The 22,189-nt window shown below is 34.4% G+C and overlaps 1 protein-coding gene across 3 annotated transcripts in view; it reads right to left on the reverse strand.

Moving 5' to 3' along the window:
• The window catches only part of LOC123528859 (E3 ubiquitin-protein ligase TRIM9-like), a 142,750-nt gene that overhangs the window by 69,240 nt on the left and 51,321 nt on the right, over positions 1 to 22,189 (reverse strand). For all 3 annotated transcript variants that reach the window (XM_053518589.1, XM_053518591.1, XM_053518595.1), the window contains exon 3: positions 19,748 to 19,981. In XM_053518589.1, coding sequence (XP_053374564.1) covers positions 19,748 to 19,981 — 234 coding nt within the window. The remainder of the gene's footprint in view (positions 1 to 19,747; positions 19,982 to 22,189) is intronic.

The raw sequence follows: 22,189 nt of genomic DNA on the forward strand, positions 1-22,189 counted from the left end.
ACCCCTCTTCTTGTGCAAACTGGAGGAATATTCGATTTAGAAATAGTTCCAGAAAAAAATTAATCAACAACAAATTTACCTATTGTAAACAATAATTAAAACATAAAACAATCTTTGAAAGTGTTTAACAAAAAAAAAAAATATTCATCTTTACAAAAAAAAGGTATAAAAATATTGTAATTTCATTATTCCAATTTGAGGGAATAATTTAAACCCAAATAATAAAATATTAAACTTAATTTGCCCCTTACCAGAGTTTAAATGGAGATTACAACAAAAAACCCTACAAAACTTTTTAAAAATTTCCCTCCATTTCACTGGTTCACAGGAAAACTATTTTTTGCAATTTTCGCTCCCCTCAATTCATTAAACTAAGACTGCTTAAACAAGCTTAGAATCCACATTTTTGGGAATAAAAACGGGGGCCAGAAGGAGTTTATATTCTTCTAAAACCAAAAGAAGCATGTTTCGCTTTTAGGGAAAACTCACAAAGCTTCGTAACAGGGTAGGCGCATGTGATAGGCTTTTTTTTGAAAGCAAAAACTTAAAAACTTGTTTTTTTTTCATCTTTTTTTTGCAAAACTAAAAAAAGGTTGCATTTTAACCCCAAGCCCTAAATAAAATTACGAAGGCTAAGGGCACATCAATTTTATCTACTGAAAGCAAGTGGCATTAAACTTGGCGTTCATATACCCAAACACTACCCAATCAGCAAAACTTATTCCCCCACAATTTTTATCTGGAAATGAAATCAACTGCAAAATTTTACCGGGAATGATAATCAGGAATTTACCGTCTAACGCCAGAAAGTCAACCCATAAACCCCCCCAGTGGAATTAGAAATAACAAATTTTCAATAATTAATTTTAAAGGGCATTTTTAAAGAAAAGGTCACTTGAAAAAGTTTTGGGGAAATGGGAGAACCAATTTTAATAAACACACTGTTCTGTGGTTCAACTTCGTACTTGTTATATTTACTTACAATTTTTTTTTTGTGATGAAAAACCAAACTCAGCAAGTTTTTTTTTCCCAACAATGTTTAATTTTTTACCCTTAAAGTGAAAACAGACAGTTCAATTTACTGCATAGACTTTTTATTATGATATTATTTTTGGGGTATTAAAAAAAAAAAATTCCTTCTCGTAAAAATTTAAGGAACAATATTTTGATAAAATTTTTTTTGTCTTTTAAGGACAACTTTTAGTGGATGAAGGATTCTATTTTGTTTAGTATGTTTAAAATTTTTGTCGGAGAGGCAGTTTAAAAGTCAAATCTTTCCCTCAAATACAGAACCTGTTTGGCCAAAACCAAACAGATTGTTTTAGATCTTGGGGCGGGTAGGCTAAAATTTGTGTTTTTTTGGTTAAAAAAAAAAATCTAAAAATGCAAAAAATGCCTTAAAAAAGTGCAAAATGGCCCAAATTTTATTCATTTTTAAAATTCATAATTCAAAATTTTAAAAATCATAGTTTTAATATTTCTATTGGATGACTTTTTTTACCCCCCTCCCTGTTATTTTGTGGTTAAATTTTTGAAAAATGTTTGGGGGGATTTTAAAAGAAAAAGCCCCTTACAAATGAATAGGGAAAAAGCTGGCTTAAGCTGCAAGGTAACTGTCAATGATCTGCAACAGTTGTCAAAAAAAAAGGTAACTGGAAAAATCTACCCTATATGGGAAAAACTTCCGAAAAAAAAGTTAGCGAAAATAAAATGGACACTTTTTCCTTTTTAATTTTCCAGTTTCTGGAAAAAACGAAACTATATGACAAAAAAGGGCTCATAACAATCACAGTAAAACCGAAAATATTGCCCTGTTTCCAGTGTCGGAAAAATCGCGGGGAAAATGGCAAGAAACTGGAAAAAAAAACTAATTTCTATAATCAAATTGAAGATATGAGATCCCAGTTGCAACAAAACTTAGGAAAAAATGCTTGGGGAAAAAAGGGGTTAATTTTGGAAAAAAAGTATAGATGGTACGCTTATACATGTCAGGTATGACATTGAAAAAGTGGTAATAGTTTCAATCATAATTTTGTAAAAAAAAAAAAAAAAAAAAAAAAAAAAAAAAAAAAAAAAAAAGGGGGCATGCCAATAATTCATTCTTTGAATAATCGAATAAAAATTACTAATGAAAAATTGTATGGATTGGCTGTCTGTTGACATACATTATATAAATTTCCCAGAGCGTTTCTGAAAATGCACGGGTACACAAGGGGCCATACAGGGCAATATACCCATTTTTAGAAATTTTCACAGCAAAAAAAATATTCAAGACACCTATCAAAGGCCAAGTTTTTTGCATTTTCCCTAAAAACATTTTCGTTTAATATTTTCCACCCTGGGGGACTTTGTAAGGTATTTTTTTCATCATTTTCATTTATTTTTTTTTTCTTTGAAACACAGTTTGCCCAACAAGTTTTTTTGCTAAACAGAAAAGAAATTTTAAAAGTCATTATTTTCGCTACCCGTAAAATTAAACTTGCGTTTTTCCCATAATTTTTGTAAAATTTTCCCTTTTGGGTTCAATTTATATTATTGATAACTGAAATATTGCAAATCGAATTTTTTTTTTTAAAATTTTAGCCAAAAGCAATGGGTTTTATCACATTAAAATTCAAAAAAACTTTAAAAAGGGATAAATAGAAAAAAAAATATACAAAAACGGGAAAACAAATTCCCTACATGACAATGCTTAAAAACATGGTAAAAAGAAAATTTTCCCCTGGGGGGAAAAAAAAAAAAATTAGTAACACTGATATAAGTGTTATGGGAATACAGTCCCCTCTTTGCTCATGGGTAGACGTGATCTATGGATCGGGGTGCGAGTTCGATCTTAGGAGGGGTTTTGTTCTCCGTGACAATTTGAAAAGAATTGTGCCCTGAAATCATTATCAACCCCTGATTCTGGGGGAGTTGGCGTTACTTCAGGAACAGTTTTATACTGTCAGAATTCGAACCTGGTTGGTTAGTGCCCCCTTTTTACTACGAAATACTGAGAAAAAAAAAAACCCAAAACAAACAAAAAAATATCACTGCCACACTAATTACCCCCTGTTAAGACTGAAAAATTTTTAAAAAAACCGGCTTTAAAAACCAAAAAAAAAAACACATTAAGGTCAAACTTTGTCTAATAAAGGAATTTATTAAAATTTTAAATAATGATTCCAGTTTGTAAGTGTTTCTTTTCCATTTAGAGACCCCTGGCTTTGTGAGATATAATGACAATAAATGAAAAAACACACGGGCAATTGCCTGTTTTCAAAAATATTTTCCATTTGAGGGCTGGCACTGACAATACAAGGAAACAGAGGAAAGTCCAAAAACCCGGGTTGCAGTTTTGTATCCAGTTTTTTCCCAATTGCATTGCATCCCCATTTTGTTCCCAGATTGTTGTCAGTGTTTTTTTTCCGATACCTCTATAAAATTTTTGCTCCTTCAAAAGTTTATATGAAAATAAATGAAATTTTTTAAAACGCCTTCAAAATCAGAAAACAAACTGTATATAAAACTGACACAGAAAATTTAAAATTTTACGGGTTTTAGTTGGGAAATCACTGAAAGCACTGGAACATGAGGTTTTAAGGGCAACACACTGGATCAGTTTTGTCAGCTCTAAAAATGGGCTGGCAAAAATGATTTTGGGTTTATTGATAAACCACGGGAAAACTGCCCACACACGCCCTGGGGGGTTTTTCAAAGGGGGAAAAAAACAAAAATGATGTTTCAGCAGTGTCAAGGTCAAAACCAAACTTGAACTTAATTGAACATTATTTCCAAACGATATTGTTTGGGACAATTTGAGAATTTTGTAATCCCCAGTGGATTTAGCTGCATCCGGGACTGGTCTTCAAATACTGAAAATGCAGCACTACTTGTTTGACCTAAAGATTCAAAATAACACAGTCATGCTTTTGCCTGCGGCAGAAGTGATTTGCCTTTGGCCGTGAAGAAAAAAGGTGAGGAAATGTGAGGGACATTTTGCACTTTTTCGCTTTTCAGTCATAAATTTTCGTGAAAACCCCCTTGCAAAAATGGTAACCCCAAAATAAATGATGACCAGCCCCATTTTAGAATTTAGCGGGGTAAAGTTAAATTCCCCCGAAACCCAAAAAGGACTCTTGCAGGAAAACTAGAATATTGAAAACTGATCACAAAAACTGACGCTATAAACCTTGTTAAATTTGGTAGCAAATTTATATTACCTATCTTTTTTTAAAACCCTGTTATACGTTCATTTGTTTTTTCTTCCTGATAATTTTTTTTTCGTTCCTTTTTGGCATTTTTTTTAGATAAAATTTTTTAAATTAAAAATTTTAAAACCAGATTTTTAAATCAAATTTATCTTTCAAAACAGTTGTCAAAAATAAAAACAAAAAGGGGGAAAAGGCAATCTGCGGTATTTTTTAAAATTATTGCCGATCGAGGGGAAAATATGTTTTGTTCAAATTTCCCAAAGTCACCATCTCAAAGTGCAATCGACAAAATCCTTTCAAAATGTTTTTTTTAAAAAAGGAAATGGAAAAAAAATTTCAGAAACCCAATGTGGCAAGAAAATTTTCTAAAAAATAGTGTATCCCCAAAAAGTTTAAGGTAGTTAAGGACTTAAAACAGGAAACAATGGGTGGCCTTTCTTCATAAAACTAGATAAAGCTGTGTCCGCACTTACCCAGATACTGAATTTAAATAAAACCCCAAAAATAAAGGGACGATAAACCACTTTTGCTCATCTTTGAAGTTTAAATATAAATTCTTTATGTTCAAAACTTCTAACAGTGTCAAAAAGTAAAAATTTGAATAAAATTTTTAAAAATCTCTAAAAACATGGGTAAATGTCCAAAAAATTACTCAAAGAAAGAAAATTTTTTCTATTTCAACTTAGTTTTTTATAAAAATTCCCTTTTTTTGTATGCCAAGAAAATGTCATTCCATGGACCCAATAATAAAATTTGATTGGTACATTTTTTTAAAAATCGTCTTGAAAAAAAATCAAACAACATCTTCTTTTTTTACGGCGAATGTTATATCTTATATATTGCAAAATCGGGATTAATCAATTTCACTAGTAAAAATTTTTTTTATCAGAACATGCAAAGTACCTTAAAGAAATTTTTTTTAAATTTTGGAAAAAAGTCGTTCATTCCTTTGGGTTCAATCCCATTTTTTCAAAGATTATTGCATTGGGAAAATCGCTTTTCTTTTTTCCCCTTGTGGAATCAAAAGCAGCCTCAAACCGGGTTTCTAAGAATCCCCGACAAAATATGCCCCTGGTTAATGGGACAAATCCATGGTGAAAAACATGTCGGGACCACGGTATTCCATGGAGAAAAATTTGGGCCATGGTCGACCGGTCAAAAAGACTAACATTTTTGACCGGGTCAGTGGCCCATTTTTTCACACTTATCAATTTTAAAATGCCCAAAAGAGTGCTGCTTTTTGGCTCTTTTTGGTTTTTATTTATAGAACTTTTCTATTTATAGGGATTAAAAGTAAATTTTATAGTCGACTATTTTTGTTGCATTTTAGCTTTTTATGACAAAAAAATGCGACTTGCAAAAAAAAATTAGCTGCAATTGCATGATTTTTCACGACCCTTCTTTATTTTTTAAATAAAGTTTTTGATAGTCAAAAATCACCAGGTCGCCAGGCGGGGACCTTGGTTGACCAGGGTTTTTAAGTGCCATGGTTTTGCAGGGTTGATACCATGTTTTTGATGAGGGGTGCCAATTCCCACACCGGGAAACCATTGTCCCATGCCAGAATTAAGGGTAACCCCCATGAATTCCCACGGAAAAAAACCCGTCAAATTTCACTGGGTTAGGAACATTGTATCTTTTTTAGCCCGGCTCAACCAAAGGGGCTACCGGGGAAATGCATTTAAAACTTTAAGCAATGCGTACTAAAACCCAACTTCCGGATTGCAGACACAATACTTTCACGAAACCATCATTACCCCCTTCCCTTTTTCCTTATCCGGTTAGTCTAGATCCCACGGGTTAGAAGTCATTTCCAGTCAATTGCTTGTTTCCCTTTTTGGCCTGGAAAAATTCACAAATTTAAGAAAAAACCATTTTTCCAAACCTGAAACAAAATTCCCCTGCGTAAAAATTTAACAAACTTGGTAAATGACCATAATTCTTTTTTTGTCCCCCGGATCGTAATTTAATGTTGGGAAGAATGAATTATTCAAAAAAGTCTAGACATATAAATTTAACATGCTTCATTACATCAAAACTTTAATAACAGGCAAGGGGAAAAACGAATTTTTCCCTATTCTACGAAAGAATTGTATTTTACTGCCTATATTATAGGAACAACTTTTAAACAAAAGCCCTTTTGTCATGATCAAATATTCAGACAGCTTTAACTAGAAACGTTTTTTCCCCATACAAACAAGTAGTGAAATGGAATGTTCAACACCCCCGAAAATGAATAAAAACTTCGAAAAAAAAAAAAGAAAGTAAAAAGGGGCTGAGACCTATGCCCCTATATCCCCCCCTTTTCATTGGCCTGGGAATTAAGATAACATTTTACAAGTTTTTCATGAAAAAAGGGGTTTAAAAATTGGCCTTTGGAGTGTTTACAAGTTTTTTTTTTGTTAGCAGGGTGAAATTTTTTTGACCCCTACCATTTCAAAATTGGGCCCTGGAATACAAGATAACCATTCTGCTAATTTTCATAAAGATAGGCCATAAATGTTGGCCTAATAGTTTTAACAAGCTTTTTTGAAAAAACCGTTTTTGCCCCCAATTTTTCCGCCCCTTAACGTCCAAAACGAAATAGCGTGATGGCCCTTACGTTCCGAAAAAAACAATTTTTATTACCAAAATTTTTTTGAAAATTTTCCCAAAATTTCGGGTCTGACCCCAAAAACGGTTATATTTTACATCTGAGTCATTTTCTGACCTTGGGCCCATCAAAAACATTTTGGCGATTTGTAAATTTTCCAAAAAATCGATGAAACCCTTGGCCGGACCCTGGGGGATTTGTTTTTTCCGACTCAACTATTTTTCATGTTTAAAGCGACTCTGTATAAACCCCGGGAATTTCATTGTAAAAAAAGTGGAAAATTGGCCCCCATTAAATACCCAAAAAAAGAAAAAAAAAAAAAAAAAGTCCACGCCCCTACTTTAACGGGGTTTCCCTGGCATGACCCTGACAATCTACGAATCAAATGCGGTTTCGTTTCAATTTTTTTCTCTTTCTTTTATTTATTTCCCAAAAAGCTAAAGGGCGATGACTCATTTTCGTGTTGTAAAAAAATATACATGTGTGGGAGAGCAAAATAGTCGGGCCGCCCAAAGGTTTAAAGCCCTTTTAAATTTGTGGTCATTTTGATAAAATATTTACGAGGTTTTCATGTAGATAGGTCATAAATGTGGCCTTTTGGGTTTAAAAATTTTTAATTTGATCGCCCTGGTGCCCTGTTTTTGACCCAAACATGCCCATTTAAACGGCCCTAGAGATCATCAAGTAAAATTCTGTCAAGTTTGTATAAAATCAAAGCATAATAAACCCTAATAGCTAAAAGAGCAACTAAAAAACTTTGCCCCTTCAGGGCAGTAACTCTAAACCCAAATGGGGGAACTGGCCCTTTTTAAAAGGGAATGAGATCTTATTGTGACTTAATTGTGTGTAAAATGGGTTAAAAGCGAATGTAAAATGTCACTTTTTTTTGTTCACAATAAATATTAAAATTTTGGGGCCTTTTAGGGTCCAATCAGGGGCAACCTTGGGAACCCATCTGGTATCGGATTCACAGGAACCAAGATCAATTGGGAAAGACTTTTGCCCCTTTCAAATCCCCATAAATGAAGTTTAAGGGGAAAGGCAAAACAGAAAATTTTTGGGCCCCTTTTAAGGGGGCCCTAAATTGGAACCCAAATGGGGTTGGTCATTTTTTGAAAAGGAACCAGATAATCCAATAAGTTTTGTGCAATTGATAAAAATGATTTTCAAAATTGGGCTTTATGTGTTCACGCCAAAATGCAAATTTTTTGGCCTTTAAGGGCCCTAATTTAACCGGGGGCCGGGTTTTTGGGGAAAGATGATACCCGGTATCCCAAAACAAATTGTGAGCAAGTTTGATTAAAATAACAAAAAAATGGTTCTATTTTGTTCACGAAAAAGTGGACAGATGCCCCACAAAACGGTGAAGGGGGGATCCCAAAAGATTGTCACTCCCTGTCGGTAGTAAAATGCACAAAAAATAACCTAATAATGCAGTAAAATGGAAAAAATTCTGAAAATTGGTGCCGAGTTATGGCCCTTTTGGGCCCTATGTGGGTATGAATAAAATTTTCAAACACAGAGGATGAAAAAACATAAACTTTTTAAACCAAATTTTAGTAAAAAAAGGGAAAAATTCAGAAATATGTGCCAAAATTGGCCCTTAGGCCCTTTTTTGGGGTGATGAGGGGGAAAAACTTTTTAAGTTAATAATCAAGAATTAAAAATAGAGAAAAGTGCTCAAAACTTTAAGAAGGTGGGACGACCCAAAGCAAACCCCCAAGATGTGGGTGGGGAGGAAACTCTCAGAGGGTAAAATTAGAAAACACGGGATATTTTAAAGAAAAAAATATGTCAACAAATTATTCAAATAACTTTTCTTTTCAAACATTTTTTATTTGGACAGGGTTTTTTCCCTTGTAAATATTTTTTTTTTCATTTTTCCCTTAAAATTATTTTCTTGGAAAAATGTAGCAGACATTATTATCGGGGTGCAAATATTGGGTCTACGGGATTTTTGACACCCTGTTTTTTCTTGGAAGCTTTTAAAGAGTTTTTTTTTTTAATCCCATCACTGTTTAGAATTTGGGGCAAAAAAAGGTCTCACAAAAAACCCCATTTTGTACAAGTCAACCCCTAATTTATCAACAATCTTCCTACAGGGGGCCTGTCCCAAATAGATAATTGTCAAAAAAGTACAATCCCTTTGGGGGGTCACATACATCAAATAGTCTAGTGCTTTTTTAGAAAAAAACAAACAAAAACAATTCTGGTAAGTGTTCAAACACCTTGTTTTCTAGAACAGGGAAAAAATTCTGGAAAGTTTCAAGAAACCAAAGTAAAAAGAACAGGAAAATTCTGGGAAAAAGGGTTTAAAACAAACCTTTTTTTCTAAACAGGAACATTCGGAAAAGGTTAAGACAACCTTTTGTAAAGAAGGAGGGCTTAAAGGATTGACAAAACAGCGTTTCCCGTTCAGAGAATATTTGGAGACAACACAAAGCCAAAAAAAGCAAACCCCTACGGAATATTCAAGTTCAAGAGAAAACAAGAATGCTTACATAGTATGGAACATGTTGAAAAACCCAGGAAAGCACGAATCCTTTCCTGGGGGCATTGCAGAATTTCCAACAAAAATTACCCCCATATACTCTGGGGTTTCAAAAAAAGAAAATAAGGAAAATAAAATCTTGAGGTGAACGGGTTAAATAAAACAAAGGAAATCAGAAAGTCAAGCTTCAATGCAAAAATTCAAAGGGAAAAAAAGCAACTTCTTGGGGAGAAAAAAAACCAGAGTATAGAATGATCAAAAAAAAGAAAACCAAAAGGGTCAAAAGGGCCGTGCTACTTAAAACTTAGAAATCCAAAAAAAAAGTGGAAAATAAAGGAATACAAAAACTCAAGGGGAAAAAAGTAACGTAAAACAATAAAGCTTTTTTCCCGAAAACCAAAAGGGACCATCAAAAACACCAAAATTCAGAAAAAAAGGAATCATCTAGACAAGCCCCAATGCTTTTGAAGAAAGGTCCAGGGATTTGGCGCCACAAGGCCATTTTTGAGTGTTTTTCCAAAATTTTAGCTTTTTGACTATAAGTCAATTTCATTTGTACAAACCGTGTCGGGCCAAATTCGAAAAAGTAGCTTGTAATGGAAAAAAAGGGGCCGATCAATTTTTTAAGAAAATTCTTGTCCCCAAAAAATGCGTGCAAATTTAAGGTGGTTGGAAAATTTTTAAAAAAGGGCAAGGTCAAACTTGACAAAATTTTTTTTTGGCACAAAAAAGCAAGTCCAAATTTGAAGGTTTTTAGCTTTAGAAATTTTAATGACCAAAAACCGACAAAATTTTACTTTAGAACACAAAAAAGCATGTGGCCAAATTTAAGCCATACCTTCAAAAATCGAAAATAGGTCATATTTAATGTCAAGGTCAAATTTGTTTCGTACACAACTTGCATGTGGTTTAAATTTGAAGCCCGTACTACAAAATGTGAAAGTAGGTCACTAGGTCAATCTTAAGGTCAAAGTTTATTCAGTACACAAAACTATGCAAGTGGGCCAAATTTGAAGGGGTAGCTTAGAAAAGAAAAGTAGGCCAAGGTCAAAAACGGTTAAATCTTATTTCGGAATACAAAAATAGCTGGGTCCAATTTAAGCCTTCCCTTTAAAATATGAAAGAAGGGCCAGGGCATGTAAAGGTCAAAGTTGTTCAGTCACAAAACCCGCAGTGGCCAAATTGAAAGGGTAGCTTGAAAATGTGAATAGGGGCCCGGTCAAAAAAAAGGGCAAATTTTATTTTTGAAAACAGAACTATCATGGGTCCAAATTTGAAATTTTTAGTGAGAAATTTAAAGTAGGTCATAGGTCAATGTAGGGTCAAAGTTTGTTTCGGTAATAAAACCCTGATGTGGTCCAAATTTGAAGCCGTACTTTCAAAAATGTAAATAGGCACATTTAAAATCAAGGGCAAAGTTTTTTCCCCGGGGCACAAAATATGCATGTGGCCAAATCTGAAGGCTTAGCTTAGAAATTGGAAGTAGTCAAAGGGCAAAACGGCAATCATGCAAAGGGTTTATTTGCCACCAAAAAAACTTGGTCCAAAATTTTTAATGTTGTAGTTATTGACAAAAAATTTTAAAAGCTTTTTCCCCATTAAGGCAATGAAACCCTTTTCCCCCGGGGGGAAGCCATATTTACCCAGGGGTAAATTTTAACAAAAATGGGAGAGAAAACAATGATTTAAATTCAATACAAAATCCTAGCTTGTGGTTTTTGGACAAAAGATTTAAATTTTTCCTATATAAGTCAAAAGGAAAACCAAAACCCCCCGGGGAGGGGCCCTATTGACCCGGGGGATATTTAAAATCTTGTTTAAAACCACGAGAAAGTAACAACAAAATTCAAACCCCAGGGGGCCCGTGGGTTTTGGGAAAATGTTTTTTAAATTTTCCCCCAAAATTTTTAAAGCGTGCCCCGGGGGTGGCCCAATTTTGACCCCCGGGGAAAATTTGAATCCCTTGGAAGGACCCCTAATAGCTTCACCAAAAATTTAAGCCCTAGGCTCTGTGGGTTTTGGCAAAAAGGTTTTTAAAATTTTTTCCCTATTAAATCTATGTAAAATTATAAAAAAAACAAACTACTCACCAAAAATTTTGAAACCCTTTATTTTCAGGGCACAACTAGGGGCCCAAAAAACATTTGACAAAGTTTGGTCAAAACCCCCAGAGTTTCGGGGAGAGCGAAACGAGAAATTGGAACGACGGGGACTGACGGAACCACGGACGCAGGATTGAATCGATATGTGGGGTAAAATCAGAAAAAATAGGGGAAAGAAAAAAAAATTTAAAAAATTTTCAAAAGAAAATAACGGGAAAGGAACATCAAGATTTTTAAAAAAAAGAGGACCTGGGCCTACGCTCCCCCTCCCCCCCAAGACCCAGTTTGAGTATGACGCGTTTTTTCTATTATTTTCATTGCCCCGTTTTTGCCAGTGACCCAGTTTTAACTTTTCGAATTATCAAATAAAAAATTTGCCCCAAATTTTCTTGAAACCTTGAAAAAAAGGTCCTAAAATCACAAGGTTTTTTTATTATTTTACAAAAATTTCCTAGTTTTTGAAGGATGACCCTTTTGACTTTATCTAGATACAACAAGTGAACATTTTCACTAATTTTCTGAAATCTCAGAAAAATGGCCTCTAGGAAAGGGCCAAAAATTTTTCTATTTTTTTAACCCACTGGGCCCAGTTTTTTACCGCACCGCCCGTTTCGAAATGATAGATATCATCAAGGGGAACATTCAGATCAATTTTTCATGAAGTCCATTTAAAAAAGGCCCTAAAGCAAAGATTTTTAATTTTTGAACTACTGACCTATTTTTGACCCCATTGACCCCTTTAACTTTACCAGCTATCATCAAGTGAAAATTCAGACCAACTTTCATACAATCCCCGAAAAATATGGCCTCAAGAGGGGCACAAGTTTTTTTTTAAATTTTTACCCATGCCCCATTTTTTAAGGGACTGACCCCCGTTTCAAATTTACCTGATTCATCAAAGGGAACAAACGACCCAAATTTTTTTGGGGTCCATTCCAATATGCCTCTAGAGAGGCACAAGGTTTTTCTATTTTTTGCCTATGACCTATTTTTGAACACGGGCCCAGTTCGGGGAATGACCAAAAAATCAAGGGGAACATTTACCAATTTTCTGAAGTCTTGGAAATATATGGCCCTAGGAGTCACAAGTTTTTCATTTTGACTTGACCATTTTTGATGGAAAAGGACCCCTTTTTAAAACCCGCCTAGATATATAAATGAACATTTTTGACCAAATTTTTATAAAGTCCATGAAAAAAAGGACCTCTAGATGGGCCAAACAAAAGTTACGGGCAGACGGACGGACGCACCCGGGCGCGGGAACCGCGCATCATAAAAGTCCCCCGACTTTGTGCAGGTGAGCTAAAAAATAAACATAAAACAAACACAGAAAAAAACAAAAATACAGAAATCAGCACAAAGGGAACAGAGAGAAATTTTTATTCCGGGAAAATAGAAACAAAAGGTACACCCTTACTGAAAAAAAAGACTGTCGGGACAGCAACCTCGACTATTCAAAAACCCTTTTTGCTTGAATAATAAAAGTCGAAAAGGGGGTAATTTAGTAAAAAAATAAAACAAGTTAGGAACCGCTATGCTTTCATCTGAAGTGGAAAAGGTTTGAATTTTTTAATCCCTTCCCATTTGGGTATGAATACCACTTACATATAAGAATTTAACCCAAAACTCCCAATTGAAAAAGGGGGGTAATTTTTTTTAAAAGTGAAGTGAGTTTTGGCCCTTTGCACTGCTGTCATTCATGACATGAACAGTGTGGAAGTTTCAATCCTTTCCATTGTGGTATGAGACCGTTTCATCAAAAATTTAAAGAAAAAATTTTTATGTTAAAAAGGGGTAATTTTTTAAAAAAAAAATAAAGTTTGGGGCCGCTTGGCTGTCAAAAGCATGAAAAGTGTGTGAAGTTTCAAGTTCCCCTTTGTGAGTACTGAATCCGTTAATACAAAAAATTAACCAAAAAAATTCTAAGTTAAAAAAGGGGGGAAAATTTTTAAAGAGCAAAAATAATTAGGAACCTGTGCAATGAAAACATTTATCGCGAAAAAAAGTTTTGAAGTTTCAATATTCCCCATGGGTTTTGAGATCCAGCTTACATAAAAAACCTTAAAAAAATTTTTAAGTCAAAAAAAGGGGATAATTTTTTAAAAAAACAACAAGTTAGGGAAACCCTTTCAATTAAGTCATTTTTCACATGAATAGGTGTGAAGTTTAATCCATTCCCACAAGGTGCAGAACCCCACTTACATAAAAAATTAACCAAAACGGGCTGGCCCGACAGCCCGACGCATGGCGAGTCCATTTCCATATTTATAAAATCAAACTAACAAAAATATCCTTTTAAAAAGATGAGAACCAAAGGGAAAAAGAAAACACAAAAGTTCAGCGGACCGAACATCAAGGGGGCAAACAGGTTCCCCCGACCTTTAGAGCCCCCATAAAAAACCCTTTAGTTTTCATTGGTTGGTCAGGTCCCCAGGGTTTTTCCAGGGAAAAACCTTTTTTTGAACTTACCAAAACAACTTTAGGCAGAAAAATGGTACTTTATTTCCCTTTATCTTTCTAAACAAAAAAAATATATCCCAAAATTGAGAAAATAAAAAAATTAAACAAGATCATAAACTAAAAAGTCAATTACGGCAAACAAAAAAACATCAACTGTTTTTGTTATTCCCGAAAAATTAAATTATCTCCCCAAAAGTTTTTAAAAAGGAAAAGGCTTTAAAGAAAATTGGGTTATCCCGCACGTAATCACCTTGCTACATAAAGAAGATTATCCTTTTCGGAAAGAATTGAACAAAATTTGATTTCCTTAAATTCACGTAATTGGGAATCAAACTGCCCCCTTTTTATCACGTTACGCGGGTAAAACCAAAAGGTTTTTGGGAAAAGGTTTATTTTCCTTTCGGGGCACTGCATTCCGCAAATTTCTGTCAATCAACTTGTGAAACCGGGTTTGCTGTGCAAATTCCGCACCCTGTCAAAGCACAGTCAAAAAGCTTTTCTTTCTTTGGTTTTTCATTTTTTAAAAAGTCAATGGGGGTTATAATTTTCCGCGGAGACATTTTTTTATGACGCTTTTTTTAAACCCCAAAATTTTCCCATAAATGCCCCCACCTACAAAAGGTTCCGAATAAAACCATTGTGGAAGCACCCCTTTTCAAAGGCCCTCTTTTGCAATTTACTCCAGATCACCTTTAAAAGGACAAATAAAATTGCAGAAGAAAAAATTGGGAAAAATCTATTTTTAGCCTTAAACTCCATAAAACATTTTCACGTTTTTTAAAAAAACCCTAAATTTATTTCCCCGACTCTTTCCAATTTTTTCTTATGAATAAAATGAAAAATAATGAACATGACTGGGGGAGAAAATGGCTTTTATCGTTCAATTTTCTTTTTCAAAAAGATTAAAAAATAGAAACTGTGTAATACCGAAGGTTTTAAATTCCCACTAATTTCAATTTCTTTTAAAAATTTAAAAAAAAAAAACACGCAAACTCTGTATAAAATAAAAAACAAAGTGCTGCTTTGCAAAAACTATAAATGCCCTTCTTACAGCAGCTAAATGGTGACGTTCTTTTATGCCCCGAACGAAAAAATGGAAACAACAAACTTCTCCCCCCTTTAAATTTTGTAAATTTCATTCAAACTAACGGAAAATTAAATTTTACATTGATTTTCCAAAAGGGAAATGCTACTTTTTCTATATTGGTTAAAAAAATCCAAAAGGAAAGCAAAACTTTTTTCCTTTTCCCAGAAATTCCCTAGGGTGTTTACGACCTTGCACTTAGTTATATTTATTTTTAATGATTTACCTAAACCCCCCGGGAAAGTTTTTGTGATTTCATCAAAAACAATAAAAAAATATGAGTTCAAGTCAGGTTTCAGCTATGATTAGCCCCGTTTTTCCCGGCAAAACCCCGAAAAAACCCCCCCCGGATCGTGGTGGAAATTTTGTCTTGAAAAACCTTTTCATTTACTTGCCCCCGGGGGCAGAGCGATGAATAAAAATTTTGGTTGAAAAGAAATTTTCCTTGCCCATTTTCAAGAAGAAAATCTATCAAATTCCGAAAACCCCAAGCCAGCTTTTTTAAATTAAAACAAAAAACTTGCCCCAATCTTTTTTTTTGGAATGGGGATTTGGAAGACCAGGTCTAGTGGGAAAAATTTTTGCACAACAAATTATAAAAGCACACATCAGGGGGATACCCCTGGCTTAAACCCCGCATAAACAAAAGTTACCCTTTGGGCAATACACAACAAGACATGACCACGTACACCAAGAACCCTAAAAAGGCGATCAAAACCCCTACCTACTCTTCAACGTCACAAAAAAGGGTTTTGGGGGAACGGGTGCAAATCTTGTGCGGTTTCCAAACCTTTTAAATCCGAAACCCAAAAATTTTGGGCATGTTTTTAAAAAGCCCTTTTCCCCCATAAAAACCCAAAATTTTCCTTTTTAAGTTCTCCAATAAGGAAAAAAAAACCCCCAACAACAACTAATTATTTCCGGAAACGCAGCCCCCTTTTACTTTAAAAAAAAATGCACATATTAAGGGAACACTTAAAGCCCAGAATTTTGCCCTTTTAAAATTCCTTTATTTCAAATGGGGTACTTGGGAATGTGTTTTATTGATGCATTTTGTACTGCTCGGTTTTTTGTAAAAGACCACTGTTTACACAAACATTGACAAGTCTCCACAACTGACAATATCCTATAGTAGACGCAACTTGACTGCGAGGTTGACCTTAGGCTGATTATTCATTTTGGTTATTTCATTATAGAAATCAAGGGTGTTTAGGGTAGCCGTGTATATTTATTTGGAATTAGTTTTATACAGTGCAGTATCAAAGTATATATACTTTCATTTGATCAATTAAAACTTTCCAATACACTAATTTATATTTACACAAAATTATATTTCCTTTTTCTCGTGCAGCCCGTGTTTTACGTACACTCCTTTTCAATAATAGGTTGTGCCTTATTATGTATTATAATGCAAAGGTCAACCATCGGGGTCAAATTGCGTCCACTATAACAATGAATGGACATTTAATGATTACATCAGTGCAATGCATCACAGTATTCATCAGAACATAAACTCACTAATGGTCATCACATATGATGAAAGGTCATCACTGATCATATCATCACAGTATTCACAACAGAGGATCACAGAAATCGTGAGATCATGGCAATTATCAGAATAGAGATTCACACAAATCATGAGATCATGGCAATTATCAGAATAGAGGATCACACAAATCGTGAGATCATGGCAATTATCAGAATAGAGGATCACACAAATCGTGAGATCATGGCAATCATCAATCGTGAGATCATGGCAATTATCAGAATAGAGGGTCACAGAAATCGTGAGATCATGGCAATCATCAGAATAGAGGATCACAGAAATCGTGAGATCATGGCAATTATCAGGATAGAGGATCACACAAATCGTGAGATCATGGCAATTATCAGAATAGAGGATCTCACAAATCATGTTATCATCACTGAACAGACCTCACTAATGGTTGGTCCCCAGAATAAATGGGCAATTTAAAGAATAAAATCATGATTTCAATTTACAGCCCATTTTGAGTTTATGTCCTGAATAATTCTGCCATAAAAAATCTCTGCCATTAAAGGCCTCAAACAGGTTTAGATCTGTTCTGTTATTGCTGTGGAACTGGTTTATTCATTAAATTGATTTCTCCATTTGAAATGATTGTTCTTCCAGCTGCAAGAGAGATTAATGATTAATGGTCAATATCACTGACCAAATAAATAAATAATCATCCACTGACCCCTAGGGATTACACCCACCCCTGCCCTGTCAGGTCTGGAACCACTACATGATACATCATCTACCAGTGACCCCTAGGGATTGCTCCACTGTGGTACTGAGACTGTATGCCAATCTCAGGTTCAACAAAACTAGACACACAGGCACCAAACATCATGTTTTTCTCTTCTCATTCAACAATTAATATTTGTAACTGACCAAACACTGATTTCATTTCCAGATGAAAGACTGTGAAATCTGGAAACAACAAATATTGGCACCATATTCAATAATATAGTTTCGGATTTTATACCTGAACACCTTTTCTAAAACAGAATCTAGTTCACAGTGAAAGAAGGCCACCTAAGACATGCTTACAACCCTATGTCTATCATTTTTCTGATCTCGACAATACATCATCTATAGCAGAATTGAGGTTATGATCTCTCTTCAACCTTTTGTAGACCTACTGATGATCTCCTTGGGTTCTGTAAGATGGATGTTGAAACTGAGTGTATACTGATACAGTATTTTCTGACAGGAGCAGACTTGCTGCATATCTATTTTTACTTTTTTACATAATGAAATCATCTATCAGCCTTGTAAAACCTTCAAGAAAGGTTACATAGAAGGAAGTAAAAATGGTACTTTATTTTTGACAAGAGAATGTGGTATAAACTGTGCAAATATTGCAAAAAAACAAACATGACCACTTTTACCCCCCAAAAAGTCTGGGAAAAAAAATCACTGAAATACACCATTTCCATTGCCATAAACAGAGATGAAATTTAGATGACATTCAGTAAAAGAGAGGACATTTCATTTAGACTTTGTGGCACCAGCTGACATGACTCATTGTAATGTTGTGATATATTGTGACCCCTAGAGACCTGTAAATGCCCCTATTGTCAGGACTACCAAACAGCCCTTGTCAGACATATCTAGACAACCCGGCTCCAGTGGATGTGCTTCATTTCTACCAGCATATCTAATTATCCAGACTCAACCACCTCAAATGTCAGTACCAGTGATACATTGATCTGTTACACCAGTGAGGTGAGCATGCAGTCTGCCTCAGAGAGCAAGAAAAATAAACACAGAAAACATGTGATTGGAGACCTTTGCCCACATGTCTAGCATACATGTACAAGTTAATGTAATTTGTCAAACGTGACATGATGAATTGCCTTAAGAACTCATTAAACACATTTTTTTTCCAAGCAAATTTGCAGTTTTTCGCACTTCTGCATCCTCTCTTTCTCGATAAACACTATAAATTTCAGAGAGTTTCATTACAAAGTTTTCTTGAAAATTTAAGAATTTACTACTTTTTAAAAGAAGACTGGCAAAATGTAATCTACAATACCAGAAATGCTTACGGCTAGATATGCACTATAAATTATACTTTGCACCTAATAATTCTTTTCAAAATAATGAACCTCTTCGCATTTTATATGGACTCCAGTTAAATTTCATATCTGTATTATTGTGACCCTACAAATCTGTTTAAATTAACAGGTGGTTATTGACTGATGTTCCCTTTTGATATCTAAATCCAATTTTAATGAAATGTGCCTAATTTAGATATCTGACCCTTTCACAAGGGAACTGGCCAACTTATGTCTGGAAAAACTCCACAGAATTTCAAGTGTAAAAGCTATAAAACCTATCTTTGAGCAAGATAAAAAAAAATCCAGTAAAATTTTACAAGCACATGACTTGTACATCAATGGAAGTACTTAATATTTATAGCTGTAATATTTTACTACTTCGTTAAACATTTTAATAATTGATAATTGTCAGATAAACTGGCACAGTTTGTTTTTGCAGGATGAAGGATTAAAGCCACTTCAAATGAAGGATTTTGGCAGCTTCAAGTGTATCATACAGGAGATAAGATCCAAGCGGAGAAGGGAACCTCCAGTGAGGTGTTGGTCATTTGAGCTATTTCCACTTGTAAAACACCAGGTTTGTCTTATCTCATGTCTGATCTCACAGCTTCCTATCCTCATACAGCATGTTGTATATCAGCTACTTGTGGCTGTGAAGTGATTAGAATTTTAATACTTTCAAACATCAGTCTGGTGCTTAAAAGTACAGCCCTATATCTGAAGTTTGTGTAGGTTTTCTAAGAAATATTATTTTCTACCACAAAGACTTCACACTGTCGTAAGACAAGTTTTTTTCCAGTATATTGGTTTAATAGTTCAACATTAGAAGGAGGAAAAAAATCTTTATATGACACTAGAACACCAACATGATATTAACAATAATTTTACAGTTCATTTTATCGCCTTTTTTCAAGATAAACAAGTCAAAAAGACATAACGTTAGATAGGATTCTTAAATGTGATCAATACATAATATTGCATAGTCAACAAAATATAGGAACCAGAGTAATGAAAATCTATTGATATTGTACTACAATGTTATCTGATACTACATTCTAGTTTGGAGGCAGATTACTGCTGGAAACAGCAACAAAGTTTTTGGGCGCAGCCAATGACACCTTAACAGAACAGCCACTTCAACCCCACCTGATGACAGCTCATTATACAAACAAAAGGAAGCTAGGTAGGTTCCATAATCAAAACCCCTTGCCCATCTCTCGTCACAACATGATTTACCTGTAAAAATGATGCTGGGTCCGATTCTTTTAGCACTTCGACACAGAAATACAGCAAACTGGTAGTCTTCTGTAGATGACCAGTACACGTGTGTGCCTGGTCCTTCAGGATCTTAATCTTCATATCACGTTCTGCACTCACAAAGTCCAGTAACTCTTGTTTACGTTGATGTATTGCCTCTATTAAAGCATCACATTGGGCGACAACAACTGATTCAAATTCTACACAATTGGCCTGGAACATAAAACAGACATATTGTATCACTTTTGTTAATCAGTTCTCTTTGTGCAATGGTTTTAGCGTTTTGTGACCATAAATAAATGTGAAACATAGTTGGATAGTTATGTTAACTATGGTGATGCTCCGGTCCACCATTCCTAGCACTGGGACACTTTCGAATGACCCAAGTACTTTATACAGAGAAAAGTATTATTGTGACAGCAAGTAAGTTGGTCTATGCCAATTAGTACTAGTACATCACCTGGAATATTGTCTTGGACTCATTCTATACAAAAGGATACCTACTGAAACACCCACATATAGTCACATATAGAAAGTGTCAACTAAATCATCTGATGAGACAATCTAAACTGATCAGTTCCTAATATGGCCATTTAATGTCATTTCAACAATAAAACATGCCAGATTTCTTCTAATAGGCAAATAAATGTCTGTGCAGAAATCCTAACCAACATCTGCTCAGTCTGAAGTCAGGAAGTTATACAATAATTAATCTTGTATTTAGGGAATCTCAAGAAAGTTATTGAGTATTCATTACATAATTATCTGCTAGCACAATGGGAACGAATCTCCTTTAATTATATTGTACCATAAAACCTACTGTAATCTATCTTCTTTAATTGCATTCAACTTGAAATTTAAGGTAAGAAATAATGCTTGAATTTCAGTCTAATCAGTGATTATACTTATTGCTTTTCTTGAATATTACATTTGAATTATACATTTCTGTTTCCATCTGACATTGAAAATTAGCAAGTAGGGTTGGCATTACACCATGTGCACCCTGATCTAAAATGTTGTATCTATCTCAGCTTGAGAGGAGCCGAGGGCATCACTCTAAATCAAGGTACTGTTTTAATGCCCTTTTAATTATAATATTTATACCACTGCCTATTTAAAGACCAAACACTTGTTTGACTAGATTAATGTTTTGACGCACATAAAGTCAAGACGCCAACATTACACCCTTTTCGACGTTAAAACTAAAGCAAGTAGTCTGTGGATTTAAATATAGGGTTTGAATTTGTTTGTGAAATACAAGCAAGAAGAAATTCATAGGTATAATAAAGGATAATATCTCTAGGAGAATAAGCTTCCCAATGTGTAAACATACACATCCAATTACTGGTTGATACTTATATAACCAAGAAAGGCTAATATACCAAACTAGAAGATGCTTTTGTAGAAAAGCGCATGTCTCCCCCAATACATAGTAGTAATAGGCAACTTGAGTCAAAAGGGGACAGAAGCGAAAGTCAAAGAGACACTGATGGTTGGCTGCAGAGATCATTTACTTGCCATGTCCAATCATCCCACAAGTTTCAAGTGGAAACCGTTTTCCATGTTTTGGTCCCTGTGGCCTTGACCTTTCGATCAAGTGACCCAAAAATCAATAGGGGTCATCTACTCTATATGTCCAATTATCCTACCCTGGGTCAGGTGTTTCTCAAGTTATTGATCAGAAACGGTTTTCCATTTTCAGACCCCTGTGACCTTGACCTTTGATCTAGTAACTCCAAAAATGTTAGGGGTCATCTACTCTGCAAGCCAGTATCACCCTATGAAGTTTGAAGGTTCTAGGTCAAATGATTCTCAAGTTAGTGATCGAAAATGAAGCATGATGGACAGATGGCCCCTGTGACCTTAACCTTTGATGGAATGCCCCTAAAACAAAACATAAATATTTTTTAAAGTTTCAATAATACTTTCAATAATACATTTTTGATGATCTTTAAAAACAAAAGTGGCTTCCTTTTTGAAGAATGTAAAACAAGATGAGTTAGCAGTTTTTTTTATAATCAGGATTAATTGATCATGAATATAAATTGTTAATAATCAGCAAGAATACCAATATTGATTACGCATCAATCAAAATTGTAACCTCAAGTAAACACTCTACTGTTTCCTTACTCTGCTGAACCCATGTCAAGATTTGTTTACAAAATGCCAAGGCGTTATTGTGTATCAATTTATTCTGTAAACTAATCATCGTTTTTCTCATTTTCAGAATAGGTTTTTGTAATTGGCGCCATTTGTTTACCAACAAAACTAATTGAATTATTCAATCTTACTTTATCAGCATTTTTTTCACGATATCTGTTTACGTTTGTTTCCATTTTTAAAATATGAAGCACAAAGACCCATTTTTCACCTTGATTAAAAAAAACGTAATGTTTAAGAAATGTTGTGTATCGAATTCTT

Source organism: Mercenaria mercenaria, chromosome 1, assembly GCF_021730395.1.
Source record: "Mercenaria mercenaria strain notata chromosome 1, MADL_Memer_1, whole genome shotgun sequence".
Classification (NCBI taxonomy): Eukaryota; Metazoa; Mollusca; class Bivalvia; order Venerida; family Veneridae; genus Mercenaria; species Mercenaria mercenaria.